Source organism: Cydia fagiglandana, chromosome 5, assembly GCF_963556715.1.
Source record: "Cydia fagiglandana chromosome 5, ilCydFagi1.1, whole genome shotgun sequence".
Classification (NCBI taxonomy): Eukaryota; Metazoa; Arthropoda; class Insecta; order Lepidoptera; family Tortricidae; genus Cydia; species Cydia fagiglandana.
The window spans coordinates 16,388,642-16,406,670 of NC_085936.1; the positions used below are offsets into that span (position 1 = coordinate 16,388,642).

The 18,029-nt window shown below is 38.2% G+C and overlaps 2 protein-coding genes and 1 long non-coding RNA gene across 9 annotated transcripts in view; 1 reads left to right on the top strand and 2 right to left on the bottom strand.

Moving 5' to 3' along the window:
* Nucleotides 1–18,029, bottom strand: part of LOC134664597 (uncharacterized) — a 344,627-nt gene that overhangs the window by 49,600 nt on the left and 276,998 nt on the right. The window lies entirely within an intron of this gene.
* LOC134664591 (uncharacterized) overlaps nt 1–18,029 on the top strand; it is a 46,652-nt gene that overhangs the window by 26,029 nt on the left and 2,594 nt on the right. The window contains exons 1-2 of one of the 5 annotated variants that reach the window (XM_063521316.1): nt 5,994–6,385; nt 6,512–6,574. The exons of 3 other annotated variants lie outside the window; for them this stretch is intronic. In XM_063521316.1, coding sequence (XP_063377386.1) covers nt 6,273–6,385; nt 6,512–6,574 — 176 coding nt within the window. In that variant the 5' untranslated portion in view covers nt 5,994–6,272. Of the gene's footprint in view, nt 1–5,993; nt 6,386–6,511; nt 6,575–15,057; nt 15,168–15,881; nt 16,000–18,029 lie in introns of those variants that run through there. One more of the 5 variants, XM_063521319.1, reaches the window with a different exon arrangement.
* LOC134664841 (uncharacterized) lies at nt 15,338–15,617 on the bottom strand. The gene is made up of 2 exons (XR_010098302.1): nt 15,575–15,617; nt 15,338–15,464 (listed from the first exon to the last, which is right to left on the bottom strand). It is a non-coding gene; the product is annotated as an uncharacterized LOC134664841 (long non-coding RNA).

Genomic DNA, 18,029 nt, shown 5'->3' on the forward strand with positions numbered 1-18,029 from the left:
TCAGACGGACAGACATACAGACGCACGAGTGAGAAAAAGATTTTTTTTTAATTTTGTGGAATGGTGTCAATGTGATACCTTAAATGGATTCAGCAACCCAGATTTATACAAAAACGATACCATACACGGCCTAGCACCTTCACTGATGTAGATATATGAAGATAAAATTGAGAGCCCTAAATAAACTTTCAAGAGCGGATATCTCAAAAACTATTCAACATATCGAAAAAATTGACTGAATAAACTTGTAACAAAACTTAAACTTGTGGAAATTAACTTTCATTTTGTATAAATGGCCATGTCGCTAAGATGCATAGTTTCCGAGATATAATCGAAAAACCGGAAAATGGGACCTTCAAACAAAGCCCCCTCTCTTCCTCCCGCTCAAGCGCTACGGCCGGGGACTTTTGATATGTTCACCTCCTAACTTGCCCAAACCAAGTTACAGAGTCAAAAACTGTGTTCCGAGCATTCCCCTCTACAACTTTTTGGAGCATTCGTTGGCTGACCTAAGTAACTTATTGCATTTCTTTAAAAACTTTTCTGTAAAAGGTTGACGGGTGTTGGGTGTTTATATGGTTTTGGTCAATTATTATGATTTGCATCGCCCATGATGACTTACTAGAATTACTTACGAGCACACGAGACACTAATAGTAGTTTGACAAACCTTGGTTTTCAAGAGGTATTTTATATTGACATTTTCTGTCACAAATTTGCTGTCAGATTTAGTCGCAAACCGCACGCAAAGTGCACACAAATGTGTCGATACCTTGTTACGGAAAAGTGTACACACGGCGACGACACTTTGTTTCGAAACAATTCTAGACACATTGTGTGGACTCTGTTACGACACATCTGACATTTAGTTACCACTTTGATGATTCTGCGACTGGAATGGTTATATGGGAGGTGCACCTCCACGCAAGGTCGAAGCATGAGCTTTAGGAGGTTAGTGCTCAAACAGAACAAATAATTGGTTTAAGTACGAGTAGCTAAGTGAGAAGGCTGAACTGCCGTATATCGCGACCATCGAATTTCGCAAATTGCGGGGATTTTTCTTTTACACCAATGAAACCGTAGGTAATTAGAGTGACAGAGAGAAATGCCAGCAATTTGCGAACTTCGATTGCCGCGGTTATAGCCCTGTTATCTTGAATTAACAGAGATACGCCTAACAATGAAAAAAAATGTAGGCACTATGCTTAACATAATACTTGAACAAAAAAAAAAATGGGTAACTAACTATCCTAAGATAGCCAGCCGTGTGTGGACGAATTGAATAAATAGTTGAATGTACTTAAGAACTTCGCTTTGCTCGCTCGTTCAAAAATGTGTGCAGTACTGAACCCTTGGGACGCGAGTTCGACTCACACTTGACCGGTTTTTATTTTGATTTGATATGTCATATTATATTAAATTACAGCCCACTGTGTCTTGTTACTTTTGACCCACAACGTGTTACTTTCTGCACGCCAACGGGGTCATTAGTAACAAAAGACGATTTTTTTAAAACAAAATACACAATTATAATGTTAGTCAAGACGTTAATGTACAGAACATGCACTGACGTTATATACGAGTATGACTACATTAAACTCATCAAAATAATAATGGTTAACCAGAAACTAAGGTCAAAGTACATAGTGTTACGTTTCTCCCCGCTCTACCCTACGCATCCAAAATTACTGTCCACCTATGTTCATCACTATATTTTTTGCAAATAAATATATCGTTATCTTTATCAATAAATAAAGTCCTGGCAGGGTGGAAATTTCATTTTGGCGGATTCTTTCTCTCTGCATCTGACTGTACCTACAGCTATTACGGCATTTTTTTGGTAAACTTACGGTTATATGTTCAGACTCTGAATCTCTATAGTTAATATTTAAGATATATGGACATATCGGTATCGGCATATTTAAGATATATGGTCCTTGAACTACGTCCAAAGAGAGGTATGGGAATGGGAACTGAGAATGACATCTCGCTTTGTGTGGTAGGGCACAGCACAGCGGATGTCATTCCAGATCTAGAGCAGAGCTCAACCTTACAGAAATCTGCAGCCAAATAACACTAGCACTAGACCCTACTCATAGTGTCCTTCCTGCCGGTGAGTATGGTTGCCAGTTATCAACGAGGGGTGCGGAGTGTTAGACTCGGCAACGCGCATGGAGTTGCAGGCATCCAAAGGCTACGAAGATTGCTTATCATCAGACGGGCCGCATGCTTGTTTGTCATCGACGAGGTATAAAATTAAATATGCACAGAATATCATTGAACGAAAAACTTTGTTTTATTTTATAGTAAATTAGTATAACACTCGATACATAGGCAATCACAAACCAGGCACCGCAGTGGTTTTGGGCTGTAAGCCTCGTAGGCCAGTATGTATAATGTATATCTCGGCCTCACAAGCCGCAAAAACTCGCTGAGGCTAGACCATAGCCGTTTATTTATTCTTGATTTCATGAAGGTTTGCAGAACAGCACGTAACCGCATTATACATCTATCTTAGACGGACCTCACAGCAACAAAATAGGTGTACCACTGCACGATTTTCAAGTAGTACACGAAATATTTACATAATGTTCCGTATTAATAGGTAATATTTGAAGATCAAAAGTTCTCTAACATAAATACAAGATCACAACATTGTCATCACAGTTCATTGACGTTGACGTACAAAAGTACGTCAAATAGGTATGCAATATTAATACCAGCATAATGAAAATTAATTCCAATCAATAAGTATGAGTCTTCAAACTTTTTTCATTCTAAGCCGGGTTTCAAGGAGCAAATTACTTAAATGATATTGGAATCGTATTGTTTTAAGATAGTTTACTGCGTTTTTCAACCATTATGCCCCAACAAATCAAATCTAAGATGAGACTCGAGCTCCATGTGATGATAATTATTTACCCTGTTTTTTTTAATACTATTTGTCTACTGGTATACTTTTTCGTATATGTATATGACTTAATGTCGAAATAAATGCGAAAACCAACTGTCATTTTAATTAAATTCGCGATACGTGTGCTTTGATCCGAGCCCAGCGGGCATCTGATCAAAGAAGTTGCGTGCACGGAACCGCTGATATCATATTTTCGAACTTATTTAGTGAATGTGAAATTAAAAAAAAAAGTAATCCTGGTAGTCGTTCAAGCATACAATTGCGCGTACATAGAAGCAGTTTTCATATTTCTATCTTTTGTGCACAAATTGTTACGAATCTTTAAAGTCCGTTTTAGACCTATGTTCGTGATCGTTTTCTATCGAGCAAAAGTCAAAAACTTAGGATTCTAATCACTCCACTCACTAGAAAAAGCCCTCAAGTTTGCTAATTGAATGTATGGCAGCCGTATTGTGATCCAAAAAAGAGCTACGGCTTTTAAAAAACTCCGTTTTCTGAACTCACTGCACCTTAAGATCTAACCTGTCAAATTTGACATTTGAGCGATTCTGGAGATACTCTTGAACGATTTCCACAGGATATGACTTAGAGATCTAATTCACATCTAATAGATATCTTACTCTATCTAACGTAAAAGTGACATTGGTTGCCCGAATTGCGTTGCAAAAGAGAACTAGTTGCTATCTAAACTATAACGTATCTAGAATGGATCTAGTACGTGTCGTCTCTTGTCAATATCTTGAAGTTCGAATACGGCAGACGGATAAGAATATGGATCATCACCATCAGGTTAATAAAATATGATTATTTCATAAACTTACTAGCGAGACACTTTGTTCAAATATTTTACCTCAAAATATTGTGTTGAATCTGCGTAAGCGCACGTGTTACATGATCGCAGTGATGTTATCCTCACATGTCTGACGTTCATGCCATGATTTATCTTTTTACCTGACAACCCGTATCATTGGACGTGAATGATGAATATGATGATGTGTCAATACGGATTGTTTATGTTGTAATTTCAACGAATACCTATTCGGAAGTAGTATAAATATTACACGACACCTTAATAAGTATTTATGTACTACCGTACATAAAGAAAACTTCCTATTACAAAACCGAAGTTTGACAGCGGTTTAGGGTCGAATCATGCTGTCCCTTTCTAATATATAGCACTATCCCTTTCGGCTTTCGGTTGTCAAAATTCAAGCTATTATCTTATCTGTGGTCGTGCACGCAAAGGGACGTCAAGTAGCAATGCTGCAGACCTACCGCGAACCACGTTCGACGTGTTGCCTCTCTCAGAGAGGCTCTCTGTCGCACTTGTAAACTCGTACGTAAGTGTGACATCCCTGTCATCATCATGTCATGTGGCAACACGTCGAATGTGGTTCGCGGTAGGCCCTCTGAGCCGAACGGAGCCGAGTATGCCCGAAGTCAGGAGTTTCGCGCCCCTGCCAAATTGACTAAGCCCCACAGTAAGCTGAAGAAGGCTTGTGTTGAGGGTAATTAATCGGCTATGGTATAAACTTATAAAGTATATTAAAAGCTGAGCTATGTTTGCTTTCTCTTAAAATATTTACACACAGCACGCAACTGTATAGAAGTAACACACTTAGACCACTTAGCGCTACTTGCACCATCTCACTAACCCGGGGTTATCTGGTTAAACCGTTAACCCAGTGTCAAATTGCACTGGTAACCATGGTAACACCAGGATTAACCGTTTAACCTCGGATTAGTGGTTTGGTGCAAGTGGCCCTTAGTGATACTATTCAGTTCTTGTCAAAAATCATCATATTATAATTAATTAGTAAGTGTACGGTAGATTGTAGATCCACTCGATTTCCAAGCGATAATTTATGCGACTAAAATCACTTTCTACCATTGTTACGGGGAAAGTGGAAGTGGTTTACATTAACTCACTTATGAGTAATCTGTGTCAGACCGTCGCGTCGATATTTCGATCTCTTTTGCTGGAAATGTGTTGCAATCTTTTAAGTGCACTTCACACTGACGAGAAAGCAAGCACGAATTGGCGCCAGTTTTAGCTTTAGAGAGCTCTGTTTCATAATATCGGTAATAATGATAACCTAATAGAGCCGGTACAGATCGACGACTGTCAAAGATCAATTTATGATTGTCTATTAAACCTCATAAAAATTACTAAATGCACGCTTTTGACCTATTTTCAGGCAGTTTGTAGTTACCTACTGGAATTGCTAAGAGTTAGAGAAGAAAAATATTGGCGACAATAGAATAATATTTATTTGAAAGAAAACAATACAACAAATATCAATATCTTGGCGACATTGGCGACGTACCTTTGTAAGGAAAAGGGCAACATGACTCCGGGTTTCATCACAATGTGCAGCTACCTTAAGAAGTCTGCCAGTGTGTTGTAGACATAACGGAAATCTGAGGAAATGTGTGATTCAGGCCATTTCAGGCGTCTCGGATGAGTATTATGTCTGACGCCGATTTAACTTAATGAGTAACAGAGTGTGTTCAGTCCGGGACGAGGGTTAGAATTAGAACGTGAATCACACTACGCGTAAAATATATACCTACCTACCTACATTATTATATTTACCATCGTATTAAACTTATTTAAATATACCTACATTTTATACAATATTTCCGAACTTAGAAAATTAATCGCCATTTTGATTAAAAAATACATATTCACATTATTTACCTACATAAGAAATTATTGGGAATGTTTAGAAAATGCCCTGCATTCGTTTGATCCTATGCTGTAGGTACGTATTGTTATTGCTAAAGCTTTAGATCTGCAATTACTTTATGAAATAATTAAAGATTCACTCTATAAATCGTACACATATGAAACAGTAGATACAATATCAGATTAAGAGGCGACTAACACCTAATTTCATTGAAATTGATGTTACTTTATGTGGTTCGACTTTCATACTAATTTATTTATACAATTATGGATGAATGGAGCATAGTTTTACAATAAAACCACATCCATTAACAGTCATTTTGACATGTTTTTGCGCGAAATTATATTTTTTTAATAAAAACAGTTCAATAATAGCTTAAATAATGAGAACTATGTTTTGGTTAATTGGTCAATGTGTGGGGGGACGGTGACAGCGTCGTACACTAAGCGTAAGTTCAGTGTGTGCGTTGGAAAGCTACGTTGCCACTTGGCCGAAACTGCAACGTTGCCGTTCTTCACTCGCGCGGCGCAATTTCATTCCATCGAACGTCACTCTGTTTGACCGGTAGTCTTTTGTTTTTTTGCTAATTTGGTTTCGATAATTCGAATAGACGCTCAATTACGATTGTAAGGAAAATTTTATACCGTGAACAGTAAACTACACAAGAAGATGGCGACACCAACGTCCCGGAGCGCTTATAAAAACCACCGATACTCGGGCTCGAGAAAAAGTCGTAAACGAATCTATGCACAAATGAAACAACATTACGGAGAAATCAAAAGGTAAGTTCAGTGGAGGCTGACTTTCCTATACATACCATACATAATCTCTCATAGTTGCTTTTTGTACTTATACTGTTTCTATTTTGGAGAATAAAAGTGTTATCTATGTATATCTCTTTTTTGCAGCCGTATTGAAGTCTGGCGCAAGAAAAAACCAAACGACGATAACGACGTGCCTTCGAGTTCTATGTAAGTGTACCTAAGTATATAAACTTGGAATGACAGAAAAGTTTGATTTCTTTGCTATTATAAGTATCCTCTAAAATGTTGATATTTTCGTTTTTCTTAAGTTTTTGTAGCCCGCCTATAGAGGTATATTTTGTAGAGGCCTATAGAAATTCCATACTCCCATTCCATTGTATTTTGCATCTTAATTTTGGCAAATCAAAATAACATTTGTCTTGGCAAGGTATCATTTATGATTTTAATGGACAAAACAGTCAAATCCTATAGTTTCTGCCGTTATATGAAGTCTCATACGGAATCAAATTACTTAGATAGGTACACAAAAAAAGCTTTTTTAAGAAAACCTATTTGTTTTATTAAGAAAAAAAAATGTTTAAGAAGACCGTGGCCATACTCAATAGGGGTCATCCATTAATTACATCACACGTTTAGGGGGAGGGAGGGGGTCAAGAAAATGTGACATATTGTGACATGGGGGAGGGGGGAGACCAAACTTTGTCACTTTAACTTCATCAGTAACCGAAAATTTATTTAAATTATTTTATTCGCTGTACATTTAAATAACAAGTTTTTAATACGATAATCGTTTTTATTCGTTTAATTTTTTTTCCTAAGCAGTTTTGGGTTATAAAATAACTAATATTTATATCGTCAAAAATATTTTGATAAAATATTAATACTAAGGTACTTACTTAATTCGATTTGGCGATTTCGTAGAAAAAATGTGACGTCACACTAGGGGGGAGGGGTTTGCCAAATGTGAGCACGTGTGACAAGGAGGGGGGGAGGGGTCAAAAAACCTAGAAATTCGTGTGACGTAATTAATGGATGACCCCATACATGATTGTACGAAGTCGTCTCGATAGAAAATATGTAATAGCAAAGATTGGTCTTAAAGTCACCAAATCAGTTCTGTCTTTATTTTGTTCCGCAATTAAAATCAGAAATTCAAAATATATAAATACCTAAACCGCTCACGAGTATTACAAAAATAATCCACACATTTTATATTTTAATAGTTTTCCGCCCAGTAACAGTGACAGTGCTATCTCATAATTATAAATACAGTAGAGTCCGGTTAGTACGACTCCGCATATAACAACCAACCGCTTATAGCGACGTAAGTATAGGCACTTGTTTGGTTTTAGTACAAGCTACTATGAAAGCACAACCGTTTATAACGACTCCGCTTATAACGACCGATCGCTTTTAACGACGGAAATTGACTCAAAATCCGTCCGTCAAGTCCGGTTACAACGAAGAGCGACGTAGTTTTTACAAATAAATTGTTGGTAAGAAGCTTACTCCGTCCCGCGCACCCAACTCTCCTCCCCCTTTTGCATAAAGGGAGCAAGATGAAATAGTCATGCGACTTTTCGTAATCTTGCAAACTAAATAAAACAATTCCCATTATTCGATTGAGCTTAAACTTCACACACATAATAAAAAAAATAAGATATAATTATGTAAGTTGGGTGACATAATGCAATATTTTGGTAGGTACCTTCGAGCTGATCTGTCGATGGACACAGGAGGTGGCCACAGGAACTATGTGATAAAACAACGTCATCTTGATTACATTCCCAAGAATTACGACTTTTTATTTTACGGGATTCGAGTAATTTGCGGATGACGAGTGAGTAGGCGTACCTTGATGAAAAGTGGCTTCTTCTAAACACACAAGTCTCTCCATTTAAGACAAGGTGTCGTAATACTAACGTAAATATAATTATATTTTAAAAGATATGTTTTATTTCTTTGATTGTCGCATAAGTATTAATAAATACAAAATGATGTAATTATTTTGATTAAAAAATATATTAAAATTGGCGGCTCGTTTTGTACGACGTCCGGTTAGTACGACGTAATATCAGCGGTCCCTTGAGTGTCGTTATAACCGGACTCTACTGTATCTACTTATACTTCCCCACTGACGCGCTGTGCTTTCCGTATTGACAGCTTCGTAGTGATTTTAACCGGAATAACCCCTCTTATTATTTATCTTGTTTATCTTTGCTTGTGACACACCTTCGAAATCGCGATAATGTTTATGTCGCATTGGTTCCGCAAGAGTTGGGTAACGAATCACTTTCACTCAATAATGTCTAAAGCTCGAAGTGTTCGAGAAAGCTGTTGAACTAGACTTTAAATCAATTTTGATTTGACAGGCTTATTCTTAATAGCTAGGAATATACTTTGACTGCATTGCTGCAGCAAATATCAATGTCACTTTGGACACTGACTGCTCAGTGTCATATTGAATGAGATTTAATAAAAAACTCGAATTGGCCTGTTAATTCCTGTCAATTTTGGACTGGAAACCTTGAAATTGAAAATTGACCAACTTTAAGGCGCGGTGTATAGTAAAATGCGTTATTATGAAAGCATATACTTACAGACTTTTACAAGGATTCATGCGCCATTTTCTAGTACGTAGAGTCCAGTTATAACGACGCCCAAGGGACCGCTGATATTACGTCGTACTAACCGGACGTCGTACAAAAAGAACTGCCAATTTTAATATATTTTTTTAATCAAAATAATTACATCATTTTGTATTTATTAATACTTATGCGACAATCAAAGAAAAAAGAAAACATTTATTTTAAAATATTTTTTTACGTTAGTATTACGACGCCTTGTTAAAATGGAGAGACTTTTGGGTTTAGTTAGAAGCCACTTTTCAAGGTACGTGTACTCACTCGTCATCCGCAAATTACTTGAATCCCGTAAAATAAAAAGTCGTAATTCTTGGGGATCTAATCAAGATGACGTTGTTTTATCACACAGTTCCTATATTCACCTCCTGTGTCCATCATCAGATCAGCTCGAAGGTACCTACCAAAATATTGCATTGTTACCCAACTTACATAATTATGTATTGAAAAATGGGAGTTGGGTTTTATTTAGTTTGCAAGTTTACGAAAAGTCACATGACTGTTTCATCTTGCTCCGTATAGGCAAAAGGGGGGAGGGGAGTTGGGTGCGCGGGACGGAGTAAGCTTCTTACCAACAATTTATTTGTAGAAACTACGTCGCTCGTCGTTGTAACCGGACTTGACGGACGGATTTTGTGTCAATTTCCGTCGTTAAAAGCGGTTGGTCGCTATAAGCGGAGTCGTAATAAACGGTTATACTTTCATAGTAGCTTGTACTAAAACCAAACAAGTCCCTATACTTACGTCGCTATAAGCGGTTGGTTGTTATATGCGAAGTCGTACTAACCGGACTCTAATGTATGTATAACTTCAGTCCTTGAACTACTTTATTGCTTGTCAGAAACACGATGGGCCGATGGCTCATTATTTTCTCTATAGAATCGTACATTGAAAACATGCTTAAGGCGAGGTAACCTCTTAGAAACGTCATTTTAAATACCATTTTATTAAGAAACGGCAAAGATTAAACATGTGAAAAAAATATATGTTGCTTTTGAGACCTTTATGTAAGTACGTCGGGTACTCGTTACATAATTGGACAAACTTCGCTCGATAGAAAAAAATCCAAACATACCCTTTTATTTTATACCTTAAAACTCATTTCATTTCAATAATATACTACTTGAAGTATCGGAAACCACATCAAAATAAACGTCTGTAATTATGTAATGTCCGTCGGATTTAATATAGTTAATTTCGTAAAACATAATTATAATTTTAAACTCAAAATTGACGAATTCACGGCACCATTTACTCGCGTCCCCGCTGCCAGCTCGCCGCTCAGTCCCGAGCGGAACGCGTTGGAGGTCGGACGCTTGCCAATTTTTATGGCGCTCCATATTACGATTGAGGATTGACTAAAAATGGGAAATAAACGACATAAAAAGAAGTTATCGTCACTGGCACTCCGGAGGTTAAATAAACAGAAATGGTAAGTGTCTAATATTGTAAAAATCATATAGTGTACCTATAGGTATTAGGTACTCAAGTGAAACAATACGAATCAAATATCTTGATAAAATATCCTTGACTTGGATGAATGTTACTAATTGCTAAATATCCTTGATGTACTAGTACTAACATAATTTTTTTCTATTAGTTACCTCTATACAATGTTACCGCCACACACAAAAAGAAACACCCATCCACGCAACTACAAGAAAAACTGCTAGAGATAGCAGATACCCCTTGGCGTATAGAAAAAAAAATCTGAAATATCAATAAAGACCATCCGCAAAGTAGTCTGTGCGTCAAAAAAAACATAAACTAGAAAAAGAAAACCCTAAAGCACTGGCAAATTTCAGAAACGATGTACATAATTCCGTTCAACATGCTTTAGGGGTAACCACACAAAATGCAAGTACTATTATTGTTAAAAAAAAGACAACACAAAGCAACATGGAAGTAGAAAATTCCCTATTTTGGTTCAGGGTACAAGGAATAATACAAACAGTATGTCCAAATCAAGAAGTATGCTTGAAAACGTCGACACGAATCAAGTTGAGCGCTTCAACAGTGTGATTGCGAAGATTGTAGGAGGAAAAAGAATTAATTTCTCGCTCCGTCGTGATTACCGAGCGCGTTTCAATGCAGCAGTTGTTTCTTTTAATAGTCCACACTCAAGACTTTTACTTCAAAAAAGAATTTTGACCCAAGAAAGACGACTGGCGAAAAGAAAATTGAACCAAGCGAATCCCCACAAAAAAAAACAGAATGTTAAAGGTAGACAATGCAGCTCAAAATGATTATGGCGCCCAGAGTACTACTTATGATATATCTCAACATGAACTAACAGTACCTAGCTAAAGGAACTTTCCTGGAAAATGTGAAACAATTAACGTCGGACAAAGAGAAAATGCAACTATCGACTTTAGGTCAGAGAGATAGTGATGACTGGGTTGAGCTTCGAAAAAATATGATAACGGCATCCAATTTCGGACTGATAGTGAAAATAAGAGAGAACACTAGCAAAGCAAAGCTAGTGGAAAATATTTTGTATAAATCATACCTCAGTAACGTAACGGCGATCGCTCATGGTGTGGAAAATGAAAGTCTCGCTTTGAAACAGCTTGCTATTCAAGAAAAAGTCATCATTGAGCCCTGCGGGTTGTTCATAGACGATGAATACCCGTTTATTGGTGCCACACCTGATGGCTTAATAGGCCAAGACACAGTAGTGAAAGTAAAGTGTCCTTTAGTTGCATTTAAAAAAGGTCAATAAAAGAAAACAAAATACAAATATGGAAGTACAACAAAAAACTCAAGACGATTACTATGAATACAAATAGTAATTGTTACCATCAGATCCAAGGGCAGCTTCATGTCACACAAAGAAAAAACTGTTTATTTGCAGTGAGGAGTAGTGAAAACAAACCACTTCAAACTAAAATTATTAAAAGGGATGATTTGTTTGGGAAAATATGAAAAAAAAGCTAGTGTAAAGTAGTGTAGTAATTTTATATGGAACGGCTTTTACCCGAAATAGTAGACTCTAGGCGAGCTCGGGGAATGCCACTAAGAGATTTGGAGAAAGCGCCTGTTCTTTCTGGAATCGACGAAGATAATGTAGAAGAACCTTTACCAAAAAGACGACGAATTACTGAAGTATTCACTGATCATAACAAAAAAAACATGCCGTGTCCCAGCAGGCCTGCAGGCAGCTATTATTTGACGAGTTTTAATTGAGGGATCAATATGGGGGCCTTTCCTATATTCCTTATCTACAAAAAAAATAAGTTCAAAAACTAAAACCCGACTACTGCAAATCGCGCTCTAAAAAGTATGAAACAAGATAGAATTCTTATCTAAAAATTATCGAACAGGGAATATTATAAATGTTACCATTTTTTCAATAAAAAAATACAACGTTATATAATTTACTATTTTTTTTATATATGTATTTACAGAGATTCAGAGGATAGCCGTGGTCGTATGCCACGATTATAAACTTTAAGGTAAAGTGGCATACGACCACGGCTATCCTCTGAATCTCTGTAAATACATATACATATAAAAAAAATTGTAAATTATATTACGTTGTATTTTTTTATTGAAAAAATGGTAACATTTATAATATTCCCTGTTCGATAATTTTTAGATAAGAATTCTATCTTGTTTCATACTTTTTAGAGCGCGATTTGCAGTAGTCGGGTTTTAGTTTTTGAACTTATTTTTTATTTAATTAATTTGGGGTCATGATTTCGTTACTAACTATTTGAAGTCACTTGATATTACTTTTGCGAGGGCGTCCGCAGTACAGAAATGCATGCAGAGAGCCGCATATATCGGGCTACGCCCGACTCCTTTGGTATGAGGGCGCCGAAGGCTCCCGTCTTTGGAACGCGTACAGCGAGCCTAGTATGTCGAGCTGCGCCCGACATTTTTAGTATGAGGGCGCCTTCGGCGCCCGGCTTTGGAACGCGTACGTCGGGCTACGCCCGACTTTTTAGTATGAGGGCGCCGAAGGCGCCCGTCTTTGGAACGCGTACAGCGAGCCTCGTACGTCGGGCTGCGCCCGACTCTTTTAGTATGAGGGCGCCGAAGACGCCCGGCTTTGGAGCGCATACAGCGAGCCTCGTACGTCGGGCTGCGCCCGACTCTTTTAGTATGAGGGCGCCTTCGGCGCCCGGCTTTGGGACGCGTACAGCGAGCCTCGTACATCGGGCTGCGCCCGACTCTTTTAGTATGAGGGCGCCTTCGGCGCCCGGCTTTGGAACGCGTTCGTCGGGCTACGCCCGACTCTTTTAGTATGAGGGCACCCGGGGCGCGTGGCTTTGGAACGCGTACAGCGAACCTCGTACGTCGGGCTGCGCCCGACTCTTTTAGTATGAGGCCGCCTTCGGCGCCCGGCTTAGGAACGCGTTCGTCGGGCTACGCCCGACTCTTTTAGTATGAGGGCGCCGCTTTGCCGCGTACAGCGAGCCTCGTACGTACAGCGTGCCTCGTACGCTACGTCTCTTGTAGGGAATGTAGGGCTGTTTCCTACATTTTGGCTGATCTGGGCTTCTATACCTATTCACTTTATATAACGGGTTCATGTAAGCAAAGCCGGGTGCAAAAGCTAACAATATGTATATATTTGAAATGTGCTAATTGAGCTCTTTCAAATGATATACAACACGCCATCATTACTTATTTTTATTTTTTTGGTTCGTGCCTTTATGACCTCTAGAGGGCGCCGTCTTCCTTTTTTTGTGACGTCATATAGCCTATAACCAGCGGACGCTTAAGACGATTCGAATGACATATCGTTTGTCAAATTATAATGCGTACTTTAGGAGTTCTGAGGGAACAAATGAACATACATACATACATACCCACATACATACCGGTCAAAATCATAACCCTCCTTTTGCGTTGCCGTAGTCGGGTAAAAATGACTTGCCATTGTAAATTTCATTAAATACTCATCAACATACGAATTAGCCTATAATCAATTTCAATTTTATTTATTTCGTCAATATATAAACCTTATTCAATATAAATTTCCGGAAAAAAACCCGGAACTAACAAACCAGGATACGGATGGCGTCAGAATAAGGACGTAGACGTCTTGCGCGGGCATCGTGCGGCGGGGCGCGCGGAGTGCCCGCCTGCCTATTCTATCGCTGCGTCTGCTTCACCCCGTTGAAAACGTAAAACTCACGTATAAGAGCGCCTTAAAGTTGTCTTTATTCCCTTATTTTAGGAGTACTACGACGAAAATGTATATGAAACTTACTTTATACGATATCTTTTAAGTAAATCTTAATTTTTGCTTAACCTTTTATCGATACGTAAATTTTTTCATTCATAAATACATGATATAAAGTTTGCCGCGCAAGGTGAACTGCGCGGCAACACCGTGCGTCGATTCCTCACGCCAGTACGCCCGTGACCGCTGTCAGCGTTGGACCTGTGCTAGTTTAGTGGACGTTAGTAGTTGGCGGTAAAATGGGTAATCACAGCATAATAAAAACTAAACGCAAAAGGGCACGGTTACGTGAACTACGAGAGCATATTAATAATATAAGGGTTCATAAACAGTGAGTATTGCGTTTACACGTAATTTATGTAGTAAAAGTATATTGGATAACGGGCATTGGGAGGGTAAATAAGCGAAATGTTGTAAATGAGTGTGTCTTTAAAAGTTTAGATTTGTTATCACAATGTTTTCCGTCACATTTACGAAGCGAAAACTAAGTTAAGCAGTGAGAAGGTTCGTTTCGGTTCTCAATTTTGCAGTAAACAAGAATCATTTGGTACATAAATGAATACAATTCAATTCACCGTATCTTGTACGAGGGGCGGACATGCTTTATTTTGTTTTCTTAATTTTTTGGTGAAAACAGGGTTAAATTTATTCTTTTTTATCGCAAATTAGACTTATTTTTGCCCTAAAAATAATATTATATCAAACTGTAACTTTAAGTTACACCATAAACAAAAATCATAACTACATATGGGACCCACCTTGCCGTAAATCTACTTTTATATTTTTTTAAAGACGTAAAATCACACTGCACTGACTCCGCGCTCACCGCTCACGCTCAGTCTCCGCCGAGCGCGCTTAGAGGGCGGACCTGTGTGTGCTCGATCGTCAAACTTTCGTTGCGTTCGTAACCATCGAGAGAGTTCCGAGATTTGCTATATACTGCGATTACAAAATCTTGATCCAAGTAAGTACATTTTTTACACCATATTTAATTTTAACAACCGACTCTTGCTTAAGTGATAGGTTTTCAGTATTACTTGAATTCTGGTTATGGTTTGCATTATTATTATACCCGGACGATCTAGATGTTACCAAGGTTCTCATGATGGAGTCAGGAATTGGTCGCCGAACTCCTAATCTACTCATCATAACTCCATCGTGTTTGGGCTCAATAGATTTGCCCCGACGAGCACCATCGATCTAGATGAGGTCCAGGTTCTCATGATGAAGTCAGGAGGTGGTCACCAGAACTCCTGATCTACTCAATATTACTCTCTCGTATTTGGGCTCAATAGATTTGCCCTGACGAGCACTATCTATCTAGATGAGATCCAAGGTCTCATGATGGAGTCAGGAATTGGTCATTAGAACTCCTAATCTACTCATCATAACTCCATCGTGTTTCGGCTCAATACCTAGATTTGATTTGACCTGACGAGCACCATCGATCTAGACGAGGTCCAGGTTTTTGACAGTTAAGATGAAGTGCATAATTGTTTTGCTTCGTATTTTCTCGGAAACGTTCGTATTTGTAATGTTACTTCACTACTTTTTGTACTGAGACTGACTGAAATAGCAAGACACGTTCGTACGTTTCCGTGAAAATACAAAGGAAAACAATTATACACTACATATGTAAGGGACTTTAGTCATTAATCTATCATTTCTTTATTTTTAGGTCCATTTCCTCAGAAAAGAACGTGAGCTATGGGCAGAAAACGTAAAAATCAAACTTTTGGAAAAGTGAAACGCAAATCTGTGGCGGCTATGATTAAAAAAAAGAAACAAAGGGAAATGTAAGTGTGTTTGGAATTTTTAGCTTTATTACATACTAGTTGCATATGCAATTGTAATGTTCAGCCAAGGTATTGTTGGACCGGACCGATGCAGTGTTATGAGTACGATACTTTTTTTAAATAAATAATCTTAATTTAATTTAGTCGTTATGTTGTATCTTCTTGCTGTATAACTTTTTATCATTTAAGTATTTGTTCACTCTGTGTTATTTTTATGTCTTTTGTCTTCTTGTCTGTTACCTTCCGTGTAGTGATTCTTCTAAGCCAGCAGCATACTGAGACGAGGCGATTTCGAGGCACTTTAATCTTATTCTATGTTTTTTTTTTTTATATTTATTGTGTAATGTATTGTTTGTTTGTGCTTACGAATAAAATAATTATATTCTATTCTGTTCTTTGAATATCGCTGCGATGCAACGAGACGATTTCACATACGATTGCAAATATTGCAATGAAAGGAGTAAGCGAAGTGCGTATAGAGAGCTTTAGTTCCCCCAGACGCTCAAGGGCATTCTGGACGTACAGTTCAAAGTTTTAATTTATGACCCCTTCTATGCCTTGTTACAGTGACAATAGTATGAGGTCTCTAGCGACTTTCATATTGATAGTCACTGTTATAAGGTACCAAATTGGTCATAAATTAATACTTTCGACCGTACAAGGACGCAGAATAAATGAATTAATGCTGCTTTGAAATACATATAAATTATTTAAATGAACCGCGGCGGAGAGGGCGCCAAACTTAATCTAGTTTTACGCCCCTTTCCCATTTTTACTACGCTCCCCAATCCCCCACCATCTGTGTGGCTACCACCAGTTTGGCGTTGACATAAACGCTATCGAGAACGTAACTTACTTTCTATGCATCGCGCTCGTATCAGCGTATTAGTGCGAGCGAGTTGTACCTATAGAAAGTAATTTACCTAGACGTTAGCGTATATGTCAGTTTTGACACTGCCAGTGACTCATGATACGGGTACTGTTGAAAACTTGCAGCAAATCAATAGTTACGTTACGGCCCGATTCGCACAATGCTTGCAAGAAGTCACAGCGGTACGATACCGATTTGTCAGTGTCAAAAGTGATACTTCTTAGAAGCTACGTTATAGTTTAACTAACCTAATATGAGAAAAGGAAAAAATAAGTTGTTGGTGCAGTTTTTTACTACCTGGATGCCTTTTGTATATAGTGTAGGATAAGGTCAGAATATGCAGGTAAACCTCCTATGTATTGTAAATAAAGGCTGGCCCGTCTGGTAGCATGAAGGCTATTTTAAGGGCCACTGCACCATTCAGTAACTCAGGGTTAACCGGTTTAACCTGGAGTTACCATGGTTACCAGTACAATTTGACACTGGGTTAATGGTTTAACCGCTTAACCCTTAACCGTGAGATGGTGCAAGTGGCGCTAATACGTGTTATTTTAAAAATGATTTTTATTCAAACGCATGGCTACTGTATCTATCGGAAATATCGGAATCTTTATAGTGCTCCATTGAATAGTAAAACATGTAAAGACATAAGCATAGTACGTGTACGCATGTGTGCGTCACTTCCGTTACAGCTGTCGGCGCCGGCGCAATGAGGTCATTGAGTTACTCCGATACAACTGTCAGAGACGATACTCTATCCCCTTATAAGTACGAGTATACTCTATTAACCGTATATGAGTATAGTATAGACTCCCCCGAATCTTTATTTACGTAGTTGCCAATTGCCATTAAGGATGACACGCTAGACCGGGCCGTGCACAGCGTCGGACATGTCATTTTCTATGAAGGCTGATCGGTGATCACGTGGTGTTTTCCATAGAAAACGAAGCTCCGTCCCATAAAATCCGTATATCCGTATCCGTATGTATAACCTCTATGATATTGTATTTAGGTACGTGCTGTCGGTCATACACATATACCTGTCCAGTTATTCCAACCATCTGGAGATGATTATTGATGCACTTACCTGAAAAATAAAGATGATTCAATTAGAAAATGGGATTTTTATTTTGCTCCATATCTGCAAACACCATATATA